The sequence below is a fragment of the Urocampus carinirostris genome, chromosome 16 (assembly GCF_059441175.1).
Source record: "Urocampus carinirostris isolate Australia breed hairy pipefish chromosome 16, RoL_Ucar_1.0, whole genome shotgun sequence".
In the NCBI taxonomy this organism is placed as follows: Eukaryota; Metazoa; Chordata; class Actinopteri; order Syngnathiformes; family Syngnathidae; genus Urocampus; species Urocampus carinirostris.
The window spans coordinates 12,547,277-12,559,459 of NC_142364.1; the positions used below are offsets into that span (position 1 = coordinate 12,547,277).

A 12,183-nucleotide genomic window follows, 5' to 3' on the forward strand; every position below is an offset into this window, starting at 1 on the left:
CCACGATTTTTGCTCCCCCTTGCTACTGATTTGTTTTGTTTCCGCTCTCGACACCGCCATCGCTCGCCATGGAAATACCACTCCCGCGTCTGAGCAACCTGCTCCCCGCGACTAGTAATCTACGGATCGCGTTTAATATCCTTTCCGTTCTTCCCAATAAAACTAAAAAAAAAAACGCACGCAAGGGGGTCCGGTCTCCGTTCTGGACAGGTAATATGTAGCTTAAATTTTCAGTTGCAGGAAGTTCAATTCACTATAGGTAACCTCTACTTAAATTGTATGCATGGCCCATAATAAATAGCCCAAATTAATAAGCAATCCTTGCATTAATACACATTTCATAATGCCCAGTTTAGGTGTAGCATGCAGATCTCCTCTTGGGCATGACCCGTAGGGGGCGATGTTGCTTCATAGGATAATGCCATACACGTTAATGCCCGGTAAGCATGTTCTTAATATAGAGTTGAATAGCTCTTAGTATGTCACGTTGTTACTGACATTATTAGGCATGTCAGTCATGTAAGGTTAGTTTAAACTTGTTGTTCTCTACCAGCTCGGTGGCCTTGGGGTAGGGCGCCCGCCCTAAGATTGGAAGGTCACTGGTTTGAGGCTTGGCCGAGTCATACCCAATACTTTAACATTGGTACCAGTTGCGTGCCTGCTTGGCCCCCAGCATTAGGGGTTGGGGCATTGGTCACGTAATGACTCCCAATGTCAGCAGTGATAAGACAGGGAAAAAGAAAAGAAGAAGATAGATAGATAGATAGATAGATAGATAGATAGATAGATAGATAGATAGATATTTTATTCATCCCCGTAGGGAAATTCACACTTCCAGCAGTCTACCCCGTTGTTTATTAACAGATTAACATGATGCCCTAGGGGTGCTTGTAGCGGAGTGGATGACGTCACTTTATGCTAGTCCAAAAGTTCGACATCCCTGCGGCAGATGGAAATCTTTTCTTTGTGTCCAGGGATACACCACCTCGTGTTAGCAAGTCCGCCTCCTCTCCGATTCCCCCAGGCTTTTGTGTCTCTGTATAGGGGTGCTGAAGCCGGATTGCTCCGGGTAGCTGCGGGTGGCTACACGTTAGCGTCCGGAATGCTAATCGTGAGCCGCTTTTCCGCAAAACACAGCAACTGCGCTCCCTGTGCGCTTCGATGTTTTCCACCAGCACTCGTTGGTCTTATTTGGTAGTGAGTTCGCATTTACCATGATTACGGATGATACCGAGGACTTATAACGCCGCTAGCCGCTTAGCTAGCTCCGGCTCTTCTTCCACCATAGGCCCCTTCATCACGCCGGCACGAGAATTCTTCAGGGCAAGGAGTTGATTCCTTGAATAAACGCAATTTTGGGGACCCATAGATCTCTGTTGGGACCCATAGATTTTTGAGCATGCGAGTCCCCGGGACCCATCACTTTTCACAGGTCAAATGAACACTGCCAATATGGCTCTTTCAACATTTCTGACCTAGCCGGTAATGCTAAAGGACAACAACCATGTGTGACTTATTGAACGGATCCTCGCAAAAGCAGGGAATGATTGATGAGGATCTTACTTGGTCGATGTTGAGGAAGGCGGGATCTCCGAGCAAAGTCCTTTTTGCGTAGGCGAAGCGGAAGGCTTCCGTGACGCGATGATACGTCAGGATCTTTTTCCCGGGGCTGGCCACGCTGTCTGACGTCAAATTGTAACCTGCGAAGGAATCCAAAGAAGGAAGTTTTAAATAACAGCTATCAAACAGGCGGCCCGCAGGTCAGATCGGGCCCGCCAAGGGATTGAATCCGGCCCGCGAGACAACACTGAGAGAAGCGCAAGAGAAAAACAAGCTGCAGGTTGAAATATGTCAACTTGACGTTGCCAAAGAAAGGTGCCTCGAACAGAAACACTGTACTTGTATTTCCTTCTCTCTCTCTCTCTCTTTTCCACCCCCTTTCTCCCACTCTCTGTCTCTTTCACTCTCTGTGTCTCTCTTTTTCTCTTCCGTTGTTACTCTTTGTCTCGTTCTCTCTCTTCTTTTGCTCTAACTTCCTTTTCTCTCTTTTCTCTTCCTACCCTTCACGCTTTCTTTTCTCTTTTCTCTCCTTCTATCTTTCTATTTCTCTTTGGATTTCTTTTTTCCGCTCCCTTTCCTTTTGCTTTATTATTGTATTGTTCTCAGCGAAGGGATGCTGCTGGAAATGTGAATTTCCCTGCGGGGATGAATAAAGTATCTATCCATCTATATTTATCTATCTATCTATCTATCTATCTTTCATTCCCCCTCTCTCACGACTTCTCTTTTTATCTCTTTTGTTTCTCACGCTCTCTCCCTCTCTCTCTTTCTGTGTCACACCCTCTCTCATTTTCCCTCCCTCTTTCTCTTATTTCTTTATCTCTCCTTTCTTTCACTTGAATCTACTAGTCCGGCCCCCGACAGAATGTTTGTTCAATCGTGTGGCCCCTGAGTTAAAATGAGTTTGACACCCCTGATTTAAATCGATCAGCCGGATGAGATAGGAAGCTGCGTCGTTGCTGTTGTGAACTTTTCGAAATTTTTTACATATTACCTATCTTTTTTTATCGTTTTTGACTACGTTGTATGATTTGTTACCCAATGCAACCTCTATTGCTCCCTGCTCATCGTGGAGCGGGTGGAAACTTATGTTGGCCTGGAGAGGGATGAGCGCCACCAGAGTGTCTCTCTTTCTTGTTATATCGACGTGTTTAAGAGGGACCACATCTCATTTTAAGGTGATTTGGATGGTTTTATTTGCTTTTGCTGTGCGTATTAATGGATTCTAAGAAAGTTAGTGATAACGACGGAGAAAAAACAACCAACAAGTTGGAACTGTCAAGAACCGGAACAGGAGGAGAACCCAAATGCGTGACGTTTCTCACACAAGCTTTTATTTTACAGGAAATGGGGCATTCATGCACGTAAACCCAAACGCCAGTGATTTCGCGACCGTTGGGCGTAAGACGTAAGGCAGCAGTCTGGCGTGGAATTACAGGAAGCCAAGGGCCGACAAGATCAATACCAATTGCACGAGCAGATATCGGACCGATGGGGGTTGATACCGGACAGGACGGGACAGACAGGATAGATGTCAAAACTGGATATCGAAATTAAACAGGAGACGGGAACGATATTAAACAAGACAAAATTAGACGGGAACAATACCGGACAGGAAACACAACCAGGAAATCGGACAGAGTCTAAACCCACGTCTAGTGGGTGCAGAGGTTCGTTGTCGGACTGACAAAGGGAGAGCGAGAACACAGAGCTTAAATAGAAGGGAAGCCAATTTGTCAACGAGCTGCTGCTGGCGCCACACGGGCGGGGCCAATTGGGCGCCATAGCAACCGTGACAGAAACTTTAAGAATCAACGTGTGCTTTTAGCAGATATCCATGGATTTGGGATACCCTAGTTTGGAGAAACTCTAATTTTTTTAATGAACTCTATTGTCATTTATCTAAATAGCATTGGTGTAATAATAGTCTGTACAGCCCTTTGAGACTGTGATTAAGGGCGTCACAAATAAACATGCCTTAAGACGGAAAAGATTGCAGCATATGAAAATGGTGTATGCCATTGAAGCACTGCTGGAAAGTAGAGTAAATGGTTTAAAAATGTTCTTCTTACCAGTATATTGATCTTTATTAATAATATAATTAAATTGTTATCAATTTTTAGGTACTCTCAGGACCAGAACAGAAACAGGAACCACTCGCGTAACGTTACTCACAGTTTTATCGGGAAGAAGGGAAAAGAGCGCACACACGATCCGGAGATCGCTGGTCGCGGGGAGTAGGTTTCTCAGAAGCGGAAGTGGGACTTCCGTGGCTAGCGATGGAGGTGTCGGGAACGGAAAAAACGGGATATTAGCCGGGAAAGAAGAGCAAAAACGTAAATATCGGAAACAAGTTGAAAGCCAGGAGTGGAGAGTAGACATGGTCGAGATAAAAAAAAAAAACGATCGATATTTGGGGCGGGAGATCAAAACAGATCGTACAGGGAGAATTACAGGAGCAAAAAAAAGGACAGGCGAAAAGGGTGTACCGTGTAAAAACAGAGATTCGCAGATGGACCGACAAAAGGGGACTGACAGGACCGAGTTAAAATACTGACAGGGAACCAATCTGTCAACAAACTGCAGCTGGCGCCACACAGGCGGGGCCAATTGGGCGCCATGGCAACCGTGACAGAAGCTGGCGCCACACGGGCGGGGCCAATTGGGCGCCATGGCAACCGTGACAGGTACACACTTTATTAGTATTTTGAATTTTTATTTTACAATGGTGGCTATTTTAGAGAAGTTTTAGCAGGTCACAGATAAGCAATGCAGGTTCAAATGCAAGTGTATACAGTAGTAGTGGAAGTAATTTTGTTTTTTTCCTGGTCATTTTGTTTTTTGAATGTACTTTATAATAATAATAATAATAATAATAATTTCCTTTGTATTGTCATTCTTTGTAACAATGTACACAGAACGAAATGTCGATACACCTGACCCGTTGTAGCGAGTCGATGCAGCCGCAGCCAACAGAGGGCGCCGCCATTATACCAATTAGGTATGTCTCGGCCGAGGCGCGAACCAGCGACCTCCCAGTCTCAAAGCGGGAACACTACCATCTAGGCTACTGAGCTGGTAATTATACCATCTCTGCCTGAAATTGCACAATACTTTCATTGAGAAGTGTAAATCATTTCATGTTTGGGTCGCAGCTTGTCATTAGGGTAGGATCTTAGATCCTGACGTCAGAGCACATAAGAATCATATATAAAGAAGCTGTCCTAGTACATATTTCTCCTTTCCCTATTAAAATGCAAATTGAAGTCTTTCTAATATTCATGCATGGCGGGCATTATATGGCCTTATGTCCAGTAAGCCCTTGTGGGCTTGATTGCGATGTCAGACACGGGATTAGAGTTTTACCCGCTCCCTGCCACCAGCTTGACTGTGTCCAATTACAGAAAAATTGGCCGGATCAAACACTATGCGGAAACCTCAGTTGTCACGATCCAAAGACGGAGACAGGACCCAATAGCGTTCGTTTTTACTCAGTTTTATTGAGAAAGAGAGCAGTGCTTGCTTCCACGATCCGATGATCGTCGGACACCGGTAGCTGATGGCAGGAACGCGGAAGTGCCACTTAGTGGTGGATAGTGGTGGGCGTCAGAAAAGCTGGTCGATAGCTGGGACAGGGGACCAAGGGCGGTAACGAGTCCAGAAAAAAGGTCGTCAACAAGTATCAGGCAGGAAACAGTGGAAAACAGGTCGATGGCCGGGACGGAAGAGCAGGGCAGAAACGGGTCCAGAAACAGGCCGGCAACAGGTAGCAGGCAGGAGAAAACAGGGCAGGAGATTGTCGGAAGGTACAGAACTTGCCTAGCAAAAGCGTATGTTCGCAGGACAGTCTGACAGCTTCCTCTTGGAAGCCGGGGGTTTAGAAAGAGTCAGGGAACCAATCAGCGGTCAGGGCTGTTGGCGCCAACAGCCGCATGTGCCCCGAATCAGTAATCATGACATCAATGAGTGCAAAAAAATGAAAACTTGAGAAAGTCATCTAGTCTGCCATGAGCCTAACACTTTACGTTTTTGGGAAATAAATCTATGGTTGATAATGATCAGAAGAGAATATCATTTTGACAATATGTTGAACAGCTTTGTCAAATAATTGAGGTCCGTGATTCTCAACTAGTCTGACTTGAGGACCAACCATCGCACCCTAATAACAAGCCGGGACTCAAATCAAACAAAAAAATCTCAAATTTATTAAACCAAAGGCAGTTTCAACCATAGATAGTTGAACATATTCACAAAAAACTGGCAAGGTGTCCATGGCGCCCAATTGGCCCCACCCATGTGGTGCCAGCTACAGCTTGTTGACAGACAGATTTTTAAAGTGCCCTTTTTAGGTGTGGCATGCACCTGTCCTCTTGGGCGCAACTCATCGGGGGCGATGACGCTTCATGGGACAACACTACACAAACTAATGCCAGCTGCTGTTAATCATGAGTAAAGAAGGAATGAGATGGCAAAGCGAAGCCACCAGAGAGCAGTGTCGGCGTCATTTTGAAGCAAACTTTTTCGGGAACATGGCAAGAATTTCAAGCATTTACAAGCACTTCACTCTTAATTCAAGTACTTTTCAACCCTTAAAAACACAACAGTAAAATTCAAGCATTTTTAAGGTTGGTGTCACGGTTACCATGGCGCCCAATTGGCCCCGCCTGTGTGGCGCCAGCTGCGGCTCGTTGACAGATTGCCTTCCCTTCTGTTTAAGCTCTGTGCTTTCACTCTCCCAATGTCAGTCCGACAACGAACCTCTGCCCCCACAAGACGTGGGTTTAGACTCTGTCCGGTTCCCTGCTTGTGTTTCCTGTTCGGTATTGTTCCCGTCTATTTTTGTCCTGTTTAATATCGATCTCCAGTTTCGTTCCCGTCTAGTTTGTCCTGTTTAATTTCGATATCCAGTTTTGATATCTATCCTGTCTGTGTGGCGCCAGCTGCGGCTCGTTAACAGATTGGCTTTCTGTCTTTTAAAGCTCAGTGCACTCTCTCTTACTTTGTCAGCCCGTCAACGAACTTCTGCTCCGCAAGATGTGGGTTTCGACTCAGTCCTGTTCCTGTTGGTATTCCCTGTCCGGTATTGTTCCTGTTTAATTTCGGTTTCCAGTTTTGTTTCCGTCTAGTGTCTCCTGTTTATTTTTTATATCCCGATTCATTATCTATCCTGTCTGTCCCGTCCTGTTCAGTATCGACCCCATCTGTCCGATATCCAGGCAATTGGAATCGATCTCGTCGGTCTCTGGCTTCCTGTCTTTCCACGCCAGACCGGCTAACTAACATGCATGGCTCCCCATTTCACGTAAAATAAAAGGCTTGTGTGAGAACGTCACGCGTTTGGGTCCTGATCCTGTTGCAGATTTTTGCATATTAAGGTCCTCGTTATGGGTAATCTGATCTATAACACAAGTACCCCAGACATATCGTCCGACCATTTTGATACAAAACACTGCATTTTCTGTGATACAAAGATGGCCGACCAAAATCGACAGCCGCGGGCTGTCATCTGCCTCGCGTTCTAATTGACTGAAAACAAGCGCTGTTGGATCTATGAATTGTTTTTCAGAACAGATTTTCTTTCTTGACGGAGTCTTTTTCTTTCCAAGCAAGTGGCTGGCATTTAAAAAAAAATCCGGCTCATATAAAAGCGTGTCCTCACCCACTCTTGGTGCTTATTTTGGGACGGAACGATGCGAGGTTTACCATTCAAGATGTTTAGTATCAGTGAGAGCACGGGGCCGCTGGCGGGGGCGTCGGGAACAGCCATGGTGTACTCCCCCACGCTCACGCTCAAAGGCTTCTCATCCAAGACGGGCGCGTAATCCTCCAGATCCCGCATTGTGATGACTCCGCCTACGCGGACGGGAGACAAAAACGCCGTCAACGCGTTTCGACTCGATCCGGGGGACCGATCCGTCAAGGCGGTAAAATTAGACGGCGGAGAGAGGGGAACCGTCGGCCATGACACTTTAGGATGAGGATTCCGAAACACCAGCAAGGAAGGTTCATTTATTTTTTAACGAAAAGTAGGGTTCTGTTGATAGAAGCGATGTACAGTGCCTTGCAAAAGTATTGGCCCCCAAAGAACATTTCGACATCATGCCATATTTCAGGCTTTAAAGCAGGGGTGTCAAACTCATTTTAACTCGGGGGCCACACGATAGAACAAATATTCTGTAAAGTTTGTATGTTTTGTTAAAAACAACAAAAATACGGGAAGCTGAGTTCAAAACAGCTAATATTGTCCAAATAAATTTGGTAAGCTGATTATTTGGTCAGGCCCTGACAAAGTGAACATAAAAAGAGGGAAAAGTGTATATAAACTTAACGGTACAGTGTTTATTATTTGTATTATTTAGTGCCGCCCTGTGGTAAATAATTGTATTTATTCCCCCCCAAAACAACAACCTTGATTTGAATAATAGGCAAAATTACATAAACAATCATCTAAATGTGCTTTTTTTGAAAATACTACCAGGTGAAGAAATTAGTATTTGTCTGATATAAATAAAGGGAGCTGACATCATTGTCAGCTGACATACTGCTACAGGAGTACCAAAAACTTATTTTTCTCTTGTTTTATTCTATTCTTTTTTCTCTCTCCTCAATCTTTTCTCTTTTCCATTCTTTTTTTACCTTGTCTGTTTTTTTCCTTTTATTTTTCCTTGCTTTTCCCTTTTACAATTTTCGCTTTCTTTGTTCTTTTCCTGTTCTTCTTTTTCTTTTACATTTGCTTTGCTTTCCTTTTTATTCTTTCCTACTTTATTTTTTCCTCCTATTTTTCTTCTTTTTATCTCGGTTTTATTTATTCTCTAACTATACTTTTTGTTCCCATGTTCTTTTCTTTTTTTCAATTTTCTTTTTCCTTTTTTTTTCTTTTGTCGTGAAAAACTAGACAAAAATAAGAAAAATGCCGAATTCAATTTCTGCCTCTTTGACACTTTGTACTCTTCCTTGTAGCACTCATTTCGGGTTGCACCACATAATACAGCGACATTGAGTCGTCCAATATCACACACTGTCTCTTTAAACCTTGGAGGTCATGTGAAGAAAAGCAAAAATACCTGCAGCCTGAATATCTGCCACCAGGTTGCTCGCTATTTCTCCCCGGTAGAACACATCAGCGCCCCCTTCTGCTATCCTCCGGTAAGTGTCTGCAAGCTTCAGAAACTTAACAGTGTCATTTTCTTTCAAGACGTCGCATCCGCCGCTGCTGCAGAAGACCTCGCTGCGAAAAAAGGAATGTTTCTGTCCGATAAGTCGACAAAGGCGTCCGTAAAACGAGTGCGGCCTCACCACAAAGCTGCGTCTTTGATGATGGTTTCCTTGTGTCGAGCCAGGGCCGAGGCCAGCGCTCTGCCTAAAGGAAATCCTTTCTGGGCCAAATCGATGCTGGGCTGGAACAAATCCTTCCAGGGGAGTTTGCCGTGTCGCTTGTGAGCCAGCTCGTAACCTCGAAGCTCTCCCGGAACGGCGATGGATAAACCTCCTGGCGAGTAATTAACGCAGCGGGTCACAATTGCTTTATCGTCTAATTATGTGGAGGATGAGTGATGCTAGCGACAACAAATGATACGGGTCGGAAAGGGTTGCTATGTCAAACAAAGACATTTGTATTTTCCGTTTTCTTATAAAGTTCTTATTGTTCCTTATAGAGGACTGTTATTTTTGAGTATTGTCACTGTCGGTGTATTCAATGCATGTTCGAATTTCTTCACATTGTAATTATTCCATAAATACAAAAAAATATGTATGAAAAAAGACTAAAAATGGGGATAATGGTGGCGGCATGGCGGCTGAGAGTCAAGAACCGGAACAGGATCAGGACCCAAATGCGTGACGTTTCTCACACAAACCTTTTATTTTACGGGAAATGGTGAGTCATGCATGTTAGGCAGCGGTCTGGCGAGGAATGATAGGAAGCCAGAGGCCGACGAGATCGATACCAATTGCCCGAGCAGATATCCGACAGATCGGTAGCGGAGAGGACGGGACAAACAGGTATGATATCAAAACAGGATATCGAAAATAAACAGGACAAACTAGACGGGAACGAAACTGGAAACCGAAATTAAACAACGGGACAGAGAGGATTGATATCGAAACAGGATATCGAAAATAAACAGGACAAACTAGACGGGAACGAAACTGGAAACCGATATTAAACAACGGCACAGACAGGATTGATATCAAAACAGGATATCAAAATTTAACAGGCCAAACTAGATGGGAACAAAACTGGAAACCGATATTAAATACGACAAAATAAACGGGAACAATACCGGACAGGAAATACCAACAGGAAACAGGACCGAGTCAAAGTCCACATCTTGCGGGGCAGAGGTTCGTTGACAGACTGACAAAGGAAGAGTGAGAGCACTGAGCTTAAATAGACGGAAAGCCAATCTGTCAATGAGCTGCAGCTGGCGCCACACGGGCGAGGCCAATTGGACGCCATGGCAACCGTGACACTGAGTGCTTAGCGTGTCCGCAGGACAGGTCTGAGGTCATGGGATTGAATCCTCCTGTCCGGAGTTTGCATGTTCTCCCCCTGCTTGTGTGAGTTTCCTCCCACATTCCAAAAACATGCATGTCACTCCAAATTGTCCCAAGGTGTGAATGAGCGAGTGAGTTGTCTGTCTGGCAACCAGTTTAGGGTGTCCCCCTGCCCACTGCCCAAAGATAGCCAGGATGGGCTCCAGCACTCCCGCGACCCTGAGGATAAGTGGTGCAGATAATGGATGGATGGGGATAATGTTATGCCACGCCCCTGCCAAGATCCCTATCTCTCCTCTTCACTCCTGGGCCAGCCTTTTACCTCGGCCAGCATAGGTAAGGAAGAGCACAAAAACCCGGTAACCGCCATTATTCAAAACTGAAGCTTTCGAAAGCTGCTGGAGACAAGGAACCGGTGATGGAACGTTGACCGTTTGTGGTTAATCGTAACCAATCCACGTTTGACCCATCAAATTTGTATTTTTGATTTCATCTCCTAATTTTTGCCCGAGTCTCTTGCTAACCCATGCATCTCCTCTTTCAACTAAACTCCCTCCGTGCCAAATACCAGTCTCCAGCCCTACCTTTGAAACCCCCCCATCCCAACACGTACCCTTTATTTCGATATTTTAATAAATCCTGTTCAGTGACACTGCGGTCTGTGAATGTGTCCCTTGGGCGCCTTATTCATTCGGCTACTTGTACCAGCCGGGCCGAACAGATACATCTTTTTCACATGCAAGCAACAACATGTTAAAAATGTAAAAACTAAATAATAAATGACTTGCATCTATCTGGCAAAAACATTACAGTGTACCAGAAAACGTTTGCAACTTGGGGAAAAATTATACATGAATGAACGGAAAAATGGGAATGCATTCAGAATGGTTGGGAATGTTGCAAAATAATATCAATTAATGGAGCATAGGAATGAATTTGGGGTGGTACATGGATTGTTTTAACCTGTTTAACAGGTTTTACAATATGAACGGTAATATGATATAGTATAACAATATATCAAATAATATAAAATGATATATAAATGATTGTTATTAATATCATATAAAAGTCATAATAAAGAAATCTGAAGTGACAGAACTAGTACGTCAAACTTGCAAAATTTCTTCTTCCAAGCCAAAATTTAGAAGCACTTCTTTGTGGAGAACCAACACAGCCTTCATCTATTCCTAAAACTAAGATCTGCGTCTACTGGACAAAAATATGACATTATATCCTCTAGGATGAAAAACACATATATTCAGTTTAATGCAATAAAGATATTCACTGACTGGGCTTTAGTTCAATGTACAAGGTCAGGGCAGGCTGTGTGGAAGATGTTTTGTCTAAGACATTTTGGATAACAGGAGGCCTGTGCTGACGCGGGACGACCAGAGATCGTTGGGCGCAAACAACTGCTTGGCACGCCCATGGGAGGAGCCGAGACGCCACCTTGCGGGGAGACGTGAGCCAATAAGAGAAAGCTAAAGGTGTCACGAGGCGTGGTGGCGTGGAAGGGAAGACCGGACCAGAACAGAGGCAGGAGGCATGATGGAAGAACTCATATGCGTTGACGATCCATAAGTTTTATTTAATAAAATAAAGTCGCCCAATACTCCGGGGCAAAACAGAACAATAAAGAGTTCCTCCGGCACGAACTCAACAGGACATGGCATAACAGACTAAAACGTGACAAGGCATAACAGACTAAAACAGGACAAGCATAACAGACCGGGACTGTGAATAACGAGTAGTAGTAATGAACCAGCAACCGCCGATCCCACGATGCAGCCTTAAGTAGCAGAAATACAATTACTCAAACTGCTTCAGCTGTTGCTCCGAGGGCGGGGCAGACTGGTCACCAAGGCGACCGTGACAGAGCCCCCCTCTTAAGGGACCGCTCCTGAGGTCCCAAAAAGAAAAAATTACTACCTCACGCCCCGGAATGTTGACGCTCGCGATTGGGGCAACCCCGCTCCCTCCTCCGAACACACAAGAACGGGGAGAGGCGGGCGCCATCTGCGTCGGGCGGATCGGAATCGGCGCTCGGCAGGGAGGGGGTCTGGTCGGCAAACTGGACAGGGGATAACAGACAGGCAGAACCGACGAGAACAGGCAAAATCAGGGCAG

At 44.9% G+C, this 12,183-nt stretch overlaps 2 protein-coding genes across 3 annotated transcripts in view; one reads left to right on the top strand and one right to left on the bottom strand.

The window, feature by feature from the left end:
- Nucleotides 1-12,183, bottom strand: part of LOC148350301 (glutathione hydrolase 1 proenzyme-like) — a 57,647-nt gene that overhangs the window by 8,087 nt on the left and 37,377 nt on the right. The window contains exons 7-10 of one of the 2 annotated variants that reach the window (XM_088355826.1): nt 8,857-9,049; nt 8,625-8,788; nt 7,264-7,413; nt 1,564-1,700 (exon numbers count right to left, since the gene is read on the bottom strand). In XM_088355826.1, coding sequence (XP_088211952.1) covers nt 1,564-1,700; nt 7,264-7,413; nt 8,625-8,788; nt 8,857-9,049 — 644 coding nt within the window. The remainder of the gene's footprint in view (nt 1-1,563; nt 1,701-7,263; nt 7,414-8,624; nt 8,789-8,856; nt 9,050-12,183) is intronic. The other variant, XM_088355827.1, reaches the window with a different exon arrangement.
- Nucleotides 1-12,183, top strand: part of LOC148350302 (leucine-rich repeat-containing protein 75B-like) — a 92,244-nt gene that overhangs the window by 1,236 nt on the left and 78,825 nt on the right. The gene's annotated exons all lie outside the window — the stretch shown is intronic.